This window comes from Orycteropus afer, unplaced genomic scaffold, assembly GCF_000298275.1.
Source record: "Orycteropus afer afer isolate SDZICR_OR568_19922 unplaced genomic scaffold, OryAfe1.0 scaffold00786, whole genome shotgun sequence".
NCBI lineage: Eukaryota > Metazoa > Chordata > Mammalia > Tubulidentata > Orycteropodidae > Orycteropus > Orycteropus afer.
In genome coordinates this window covers 734002-743707 of record NW_006922373.1, presented here as the reverse complement: position 1 = coordinate 743707, position 9706 = coordinate 734002, and the positions used below count along the sequence as shown (strand labels likewise).

Below are 9706 nucleotides of genomic sequence, written 5' to 3'. Positions count from 1 at the left end.
ACAACCCTAAAACGGAAATTTCTTGGCTCAGCTTTGAAAACACTTGATAGATGGAAGAATGCAATTAATCTGGAAGGTTGGATCAGAAACAGAAAGCTGCAAGGGTGGAAAGTTTATTCTCTGTGGTTTGATAAAACTGCATTGTCATTACCAATGTATTCCTGTTATGCTTAATTTGAAATTGAATTTAGTAGGCAAGCTGATTTTCTTTCATTCTTTTGTTTTTCTTTTAGATAATGGTTATCCATTTGAATTCCTTAGGGGGAAAAATAGTGTATTTGGAGGCATTTGGGAGATTAAACCCTTTAATGTAGCCATAGCTCTAGAGTAATACTGGGGCTTTGGCTGTTAGTCATTGTCAGTAAAGGGTAGAAAACTAATGACAGCAGAGACATCCTCTGTGAGAGAGTCATCAAGGGCTCTTATGTTTGTTTCCTGCACAAGCAAAAAAAAACATAGTGCAGCGTGAACGCCATTGCCTCGTGATAGTGTGTCCGGGATATTTAAAGAGCTCTTTGGGATTCCCAGTTCCTGTCTTTAATCTGAATACATTCTCATATATTGGGTTGTCTCAAAACATTGTCATTTGATCCTGATGTTGACTGCAGAGGAAGTGACTTCATCTGGCACTCTGTGGAACAGGATTCAGCAACTGCCTTTGCAGTTTCTCCTTCCCCTCTTTCTAAGAGGATGCCAAAGCAGTTTGTTAAAGACCTGTCAGCGTGGGGTGGGAGAAATGAAAATACAAAAACCAAAGAGCCTTGCTGGGGTGGTGTTTGGTCTTGGCCCATCTGAGTCGTGTCATTTTGTCTTTTTGCCTCAGGTGGAGAGAAATCTAGGTCTGTTGACTGGCAATTTCTGCCACCATGGGGGAGCTTTTCCGGAGTGAGGAGATGACTCTGGCTCAGCTTTTTCTACAGTCAGAAGCTGCTTATTGTTGCGTCAGTGAATTAGGAGAACTTGGAAAAGTCCAGTTTCGTGATGTAAGTAGTTGTTTCATTGTGGTAAAAATACATAAGTATTTGCTAAGTTTACATGTTTAATTTGGAGACATTGATTGCATTCATCATGTTGTGCAACCATTGTCACTATCCTTTTCTGAATTATTCTGCCACCTTTAGTAGAAACTCGGTGTCTAAAGGAATGACTCCTCCTGCCCCCTTGTTCCCACCCCTGGTAACCAGTGATAAGCTTTGGTTTCTATGCATTTGCCTATTGCATTTAAGTGGGATCATATATTTGTGACTGACTTATTTCACTCAGCGTAATGTTTTCAGGGTTCATCCACAATGTGACATGTATCAGGACTTCATTTCTCTTTATAGCTGAGTAACATTCAATTGTATGAATATACCACATTTTATTTATCCATTCATCTCTGATGGACATTTAGGTTGTTTCCACCTTTTTGCTATTGTGATTAGTGCTGCAATGAATATTGGTATACAGGTGAATGTTTTATTTTTTATTTGCAAAAATAACATTACAGCACTTACTTGTTATTGGTAGAGCATGCACTTTGAATTGTCTTTCTAATGCTTTGTGTCAATCCTGCCACACTTTTGCCAGCACCCCTTTGAGAACAATCCTTTGTACTCTCAAGGTATTTGTTTGGGATGCAGTAGAGGACATCCAACTAACCTGTTCATAGCTTTCATCTTGTTTTTGGTCTCCTTAACACTTGCCATAGCAGGATAAAAAGAAAAAAAAAAATGCCTTAGCACTGCCTACAATAATTCCAAAATGTAGTAGATGATGAGTAATTGTATACTGAATTTCCATTATTTTGGAGCATTATATTGGGAGAAGGTATCAGAAGAAAATGAATGGTCTAAAATATTATGTTCTATGGGGCTTACGAGTCCTGGTGGAGCAGTGGTTAAAGCATTCAGCTACTAATGAAGAGGTTGGCGGTTCAAACCCACCAGCCGCTGCATGGGAGAAAGATGAGGCAGTCTGCTTCCGTAAAGATTTACAGCCTTGGAAATTCTTTGTCCTAACGGGTTGCTATGAGTCAGAATTGATTTGATGGCAGTGGGTTATGGGGCTTACAGTCTGGTCAAGGCGGCACAATATACATGCTAAAAGAAAGGAGGAGGTTACAATTCAGTAGTCCCTAATTCGGTCATCTCCTCCTATTACATATTCTCAAAGCCCACTGTACCTCTCTTTTGTAGTTCACTATAGTTGTGATTTTACATTCATCAGTGTGAATCATTGATTATAGTCTGTGCTCTATCCCAGGAAGAGGGATGTATCTGTTTTTGTTTATTGTTGTATCCTTAGTGCCTAGCACATATAAGGTAATCAATCGGTATTTGTTGGAATGAATAGATGAATGAAAGGGGAGTGGTCAGAAAGGTGGGAGATTAATTCTGAATTGGTGAACTTTCAGGAAGTTCTCAGTCTGAGCTGAAATGACTTAGTAATAATTCAGTGATGTGGTCTTATTCCTTATCTTCTTTGAACTATTTTAAATCACCTCTCTTCACATGTTCTCTTCCTTGACTGATTTTCTTACCTTTCTGAGGACTCATTATTGTCTTGCACTCGTCTCTTATCTTCCCCACCTTGGTTCTCTCTGGCTAAGTTCCTCGTACGCACATCTTCCTTTATCATCTTTTTGATGATTTCATCTACTCTCAACTTCCATATTTATTCAGTGACTCCCAGATCTGTATCTCTGGCTTGACCTCCCAAACTCTATCACTATTTTTAAAGCTCTTTGAGATTATTGTCACCCAGTAATTCTCTCTAGCTCAGTATGTCTAAATACCAATACTTTACCTTTTCACGAACTGTTTCTTCATCCTGATTTAACATGAGCTAATTCACCAGTATTCTTCCAGTTTTCTGGGCTTGAACTTTAAGTCAAACCTAAGTCTTCCTTGCAATCCTTCATCTGCTCCTGTGGTGTATCTCCTTTTTTTTTTTTTTTTTTTAATTTTTATTGTGATTTGGGTGAAAGTTTACAGAGCATTTTCTCTTGCCATACAGCAGCCCACATGCACTTTGCCTCAAAACATTAACTGCAGTTTCCCACAGTGCAACAGCTCCCCTCCGCACTTCCTACCCATAGTTACCTCTAACCTGTGTCCTTCCTCCGGTGCACTCCTGGCCTCCGAGCTATCTCCCTGTGTATACACAGCCTTTCTATTCTCCCATGATTGATCTCTCCAAGGAGTGTATCTGTCTAATGTAAGTGTTCAGCTCATATGCCTGTCTTTTGTTTGGCTGGCAGCCACAGGAATGGGTTTAATTCCAGACCTGAAGGACAACTAGAGGCCATAGTCTCAGTGGTTCCACTAGCCTCTATCAGACCAGCAAACCTGGTCCCTTTTTAAAAAAAATTTTTTTTAATGATTTCAAGTTTTGTTTCATGTTCTTCTCCCACTCTGTCCAAGATCTCCTACTTAGATTTCCCTCCAAGTAGTTGACAGTGGTAGCTGAGCACTATCTAGTCCTTCTGGTCTCCTAGTCCTATAGGCTGAGGATCACATGGTATACCACTCGTTTGGACTAATTGTTTCCATACATCTTTGGTTTTCTTCATTTTTCTTTGCTCTGGATGAGGAAAGATCCATCATAGCATCTAGATGGCCACTTGCAAGCTTTGAAGATCCCAGTTGCTACTCGTCAAAAGTAGGATGTAGAATAATGTTTTTGTGTAGTATGTTATGCCAATTGAGTTTGATGTTCCCTGTGACCATGGTCCCGAGCCCACAGGTCCAACTACTTGCTCCCCCTGGGTAGCTGGCTGTGGCCAAGAAGTGACTACAACCTTGTCCCTAGTCAGCTCGACTGTATACCTGGGAATTCTTACAGAACATACAAATACACTTGTAGAAACATTGTCTGCCAACCCCATGTATGGTCATGGTCACACTCCCCCCCTGCATAGATATAGGTAACCCTTCAGCCTGTCTACCCATCTATCCACCCCTAGATCAATGTGTGCCTTCACTGATAGCACAGTACTGTATGTACAAAAGAGTTCATCTTTGCTGGCTGTACCTCCCATGCACCTCTCTATGTCTTCCTCTTCCTCGATGTCACCATATTGACCTGTGGTGTCTCTTAACCCCTATTGTATCTAGCCTATTTTCCTTTTACTTATGATGTATTTCAGTCATACAGAAAAGGTACAGCGAATAATAAAAGTAACACCTATATTCCTGCTACCTGCTTAAGAAATAAACATTCTTCATAAAATTGAAGCCTCCCATGTATGCTTCTGCCATGTCGTTCCTCCCCTGCCATAACTTCTAGTGATTTTTGTTTTTATCATTTCCATGTTTTATTTTGTTACATATGTATGTGTTGTTAAATAATAATACAGAGATAGTATAGTTTTGTATGTTTTAAGACTACTATACATACATGGTATACTCTGTGTATTCTTAAGCACTGGATTTTTAAATTCAACATTGTTTCTGAGTATTGATCATGTTGACACAGATAGTTTGAATTCATTCATTTTATTTGCTGTATAGTTATTATAAGAATACACAGTTTATATCTACCAGCTTTTTGTGCTAATGAACATTTAGATTGATTCCAGTTCTTTGTTATTACAGTGTTGCAATGAACATTCTTGTACATGTTTCCTGGTATACTTATGTTATTTTCTCAAAGGTACTGGTTCTGAAACTTTTTGGTCTCAGGACTTACTTACATGCTTAAAAACTATTGAGGATCTTAAGAGCTTTTGTTTATGTGTGTTATAGCTATCAATATTTGCTGTATTAAAAAGTAAAATGGAAAAATGTTCAAAATGTTTATGTATTAAATCATTTTTAAATTACAGTAATCAAGTCGATCCCGACTCATAGTGACCCCATAGGACAGAGTAGTAGAACTATCCTGTAGGGTTTTCAAGGTTGTAAAACTTTACGGAAGCAGACTGTCACATCTTGCTCCACAGAGCAGCTAGTGAATTTGAACTGACAACATTTTGGGTAGCAGCCAAACACTGTAACCACTGTTTCACCTGGGCTCCTATAAACCCACTACATGTTATAAAGGAGCTCTGGTAGTGTAGTGCTTAAGGCATTTAATTGCTAACCATAAGGCTGGCAGTTCAAACCCACCAGCCGCTCCTTGGAAGGAAGATTGGGCAATCTACTTCCATAGAGATACCACCTTGGAAACCCAAGGAGGGGTCACTATGAGTTGGGATTGACTCAACGGCAATGAGTTTGGTTTATATATGTATTTGTTGTTTTTGTTTTATTTATCATATATTTGATATTCATAATTTTTTTTGCATATCATTATTTTCTTTGTCTAAAATTTATATTTTGAAAATTTTCACATCTGATACCCTTGTGTAGAGTCACCAATTATTACCATTTGGCCACTTTGTGGAGAATATATATATATATATATATATATGTACACACACACATATACATATGTATATATATACACATATATGTGTGTGTATATATATATATATTATTTTTCCTGTATCATTAGTAATTTCTGACCATTGTGACATTTCATCCCTAAATATTTTATACTTCAGCACATACCACCTAAGACCAGAGATTTCCCTTCATAACCACAATCCAGTGATCATAGTGAAGAAATTTAACACAGAAATTTAACATACCTAATGCAGCATCATATTCTGTTTTCTCCATTTGTCCCAGTATGCCCTTTATGGCTGTTTGTTTGTCTTTTTTGAGGGAGAAGTAGGGGCTGGGAGAAGGAGTGAGAAAGCATGGAAGTGTCAGTGAAGAACCACTGACAGGGGTAGTGAAGCATGAAGAGAATCCAGTCCATGGCTCACGTTCTGCAGAAATACAGCTTCTGTTTATTTCTTTGGTCTTTCATGACATTGATATTTTGAGTAGCCAGGCCACTTGTTTTGTAGGCCTCTCAATTTGGATTTGTCTAATTATTTCCTCTTAATTCATTTTAGGTTAAACATTTTTGGCAGTAAGACTGTGTATGTGCTATTATGCCCTTCTCAGTATGTCACAGCAGGAGGCACATGTCACTTGTCCTGTTATTGGTGATGATAAGTTTGATCACTTGATTCAGGTGTTGTTTGCTAGCTTTCTCCATTGTAAAGGTATCTTTTCCCCTTTTCTGATTAATGAATAATGTAGGGGATACTTTGAGATTGTATGAATATCCCATTTCCCAGTGGCTTTTCATATACTAGTTTTAGCATCCTTCAACTGAGCCTTGCCTATATCAGTTATTACGGTAGGCAGGTGCTTGCAAAAATGATGATTTTCCAATTCTATTATTCCTTCTACGTTTGTTAGTTAGCATTCTTCCTTAATAGAGAGTTTTTCCCTTCTCTATCATGTTTTCTTTGTCCTGAAAATCACTGGGAACTCATACATATTTTTATTTATTAAATGTGTTATAATCTTTTATTGTTACTGTTCTTTTTGATGTTTAAATTGTTCCAAATTTGGCCAGTAGGCATATATAATGTTTTAAACTTTAATGTAGTTAAATTTATCCATCTTTTTCTTAATGGCTGTGCTTTTTGTGTCTTAATTAAGAAATGCTTCCCTTCCCCAAGATGGCATTTTTCTATACAAGTATGTATCACTTAACATCTGTTCCTCTGTCTGGGCAATGTCTGAATGTCCTTGGTGCCATACAGCTTTTGTTTGTTTGTTTGTTTGTTTTTAGGGAAAGCAGCTCTCCTTTTGTTTGTTATTTATCCCTAATAGTTTTAAAGACCCCAAACTCAGACTCTGTGACACTAGACCACAGGTGGGATACAGGCAGGTGAGGCAGAGGACATGGTTCTGGGCACAGGCTCTTGGTCGGGGCAGGTGGGCAGAACAGTGGGTAGGGCTGGGACACCAGCAGCTCAAACAGCAGTGGCAGCAGCGGGGATAAAGGCAGCACCCATTAGGTTTTAATATCGTTTCCACACAGTGTCCAAATCACATTATATCCTATTTCACAGAACATATCATGGACGTTAAGTGACACATACTTGTATTTGCTTACACAATTAAAAAAAAAAAAAAATCATTCTTCACACTTAGGTTTAAATCTACCAGGGGTTTATTTTTGTAACAAGTGAGGTAGGCATCTAATTTATTTTTTCCCCATGTGAGTAACCGATTGTCCGAGAACAACTTTTTAAGTAATTAATTCTTGCTTCATGACTTATAATCCCATCTCTGTAAACTACCAAGTTTGTACAGGTAATCCCCAACTTAAGATACATTTGAGTTATGACGAACTGTACTAATGACCATCTGTTTTTGTATTTTATATCTTATCATAGTGACATGTTGCAGCATATAATTTGCTGATGTTATCATTCTCAGATACTCACTTGCAGATGTTCAGTTTGATGATTTGCTGTTCAAAACACTGCTGGATTTATAAAGATATGGATAATAAAAGACAATAATAATGAAAACTAGAACTGAAAAATGAAGTATTTGTCTCATGTCAGAACCAATTTGTGACGGAGCCATCCGAATAGAACCCCATCATAAGTCAGAGACTACCTGATAACAGGGTTTTGTTCTGAGTTCTCCTTTCTAGCCCATTAGCCTGTTTGTTTATCCCTGTACTAATACAACGGAAACTTAGTTGGCAGAGCTTAATAATGTTTGATGTCTTATAGGGTAAGAGTTCCCCACTTCATCAGAGTTGTCTCAGCTATTCTGGCCCCTTTACTCTTTCAACTTAATCTTAGAATTTAGAATCAGCTTGCTAAGTTCCTTGAAATTCTGTATTTATAGTTTTACTTCCCCCTAAGGTTCTTGTAGGAGCTCTGGTGGCGCAGTGCCTAAGGCATTTGACTGCTAACCAGAAGGCTGGCAGTTCAAACCCACTGAGCCACTCCTAGGAAGGAAAGTTGGGCGATCTACTTCTGTAGTGATACTGCCTTGGAAACCCAAGGGGAGGAGTCGCTATGAGTCAGATCTGACTCAATGGCAGTGCATTTTTTTGTTTTGTTTTGTTTTTGTTTTTTAAGGTTCTTGCATATCTTTAGTTATTTTGAGTTCCCTTAAGTTTTTGTTGTTGTAACCAGTATCATTTTGAAATTTAACTTTTCTGTTTGTGGCTGGTATAAAATAATAGAGTTGATTTTGTGTATTGTTCTTATATTCAGCAACCTGGATGAATTATCCCTTTAGAGTTCTAATTGTGTGTTTGTAGAGCGTGTTAGATTGGGTTCTCTAGAGAAACAAAAACCAGCAAAGCTTATATATATATAAAGAGAGAGAGAGATTTATCTTAGGAAAATGGCTCACAAACGTAATAGAAGCCGGCAAGTCCAAAGTCCCTGGAGGAAACGTCAGGCTGGAGGCTTTCCTTAGCTTCTGCAACCACAGGGGAGCTGAGAAGCTCAAGGCTGGCAGTCAGTACACCAGCTGTTGACTCCAACAAAAGACGAATCCAAGATCTCCAGGCCGAACAGTAGGCTGCTTACTCAAGGAAAGTTGTAGGCAGCACACCAGAGTTCCCATCCACAGAAAAATGTCTCTCTTCCCAGGATGTCCCTGGATATCCTGGAAGCAGGCCACACCCCTAGGGAAGCTCCCCTTGGGGAGATTGGCCACTCAGAACACAGTCATCTGATCCCATCATGGAAACAGCCACTCAGAACTGGGGTCCAGCCAAGTTGACACACAACTCCAACTATCACATAGAGGTCTTTGATTTTCTGTGTAGTTTCTGATTTATCATCTGCAGTCTTATTTCTTCCTTTCAAATCCTTACTCTTTTCTTTCTTTTCCTTAATTTACTATATACATTAAGACCTTCAGTTCCATGTTGAAAACATGGAACTATTACCAGTTAAGATTGTGTTTAGCTGAATGTAACAAAAAAAACCCAAAGATAGGGATTTACTTTTCTCATGTATATGAAACCCAGCTCTGTTTTCTTTTCCATTAATTTATGCTTTTTGTTATTTTCTTCCTAATATCCTTTTCTAATTTCTTGAATGGGACATGTAACGTTAATTTTTAGTCTGTTCTATTATTACTCTAAGACTAGCCAGTTTCCCAGGAGGGGTTCTTAAGGAGAGGTTGTATGCTGGTTCAGGCTGAGGATGGGCCAGAGTTCATAGACATGGAGGAAGGAGAGAATCTTAACCAAAGTGGGGTTAACAAGCATTTAACTAAAGCATTCAGCAAATCATTTAAGAGGCAAAGAATGGGAATTTGGAGGGTCTGTATCTGGCCTTGTTATAGGTAAACAATGGGTCTTCCAGGAGTCTTATCTAAGTCATATGGAAGAGGGATTCTTTGCAGTTAGCTGTTTTCTGGAACATAAAGTGTGGGGGAATTTCTTTAACCATCGCTGGGTTCCAAGATCACAGGGCTTTATAAAATTCAACATTGTCAGTACTTTCATTATCATTCCATTCTAGATATTTGAAATTTTATTCATTATGATTTCTTCTTTGAGCAATGAATTATTTAGAACTTTTTTAGAATTTCCAAATATTCTTGAACCCTTTTGTGATCTGTGGCACATGTATGGTGCATTTACGTTTTTTGCCTCTGTTGTGTCTTGGGATGCTAGTGTGCTTATAGTACGTGATGGCATCTGGTGGGGACATGCATAACTGTTTATAATGGAAGAAATGTTCAGTAGTACCAGATCATGTAGCATAGTGCCTAAGGCACTTGACTGCTAACCAGAAGGCTGGCGGTTCAAACCCACCAGCCACTCCTCGGAAGGAAGGTTGGGCAATCTACTT

General features: G+C 38.5%; 1 protein-coding gene across 1 annotated transcript in view; it reads left to right on the top strand.

The window, feature by feature from the left end:
• The first annotated feature begins 866 nt into the window (after window positions 1–866).
• The window catches only part of ATP6V0A1 (ATPase H+ transporting V0 subunit a1), an 84525-nt gene continuing 75685 nt past the window's right edge, over window positions 867–9706 (top strand). The window contains exon 1 of the mRNA XM_042783263.1: window positions 867–983. Coding sequence (XP_042639197.1) covers window positions 867–983 — 117 coding nt within the window. The remainder of the gene's footprint in view (window positions 984–9706) is intronic.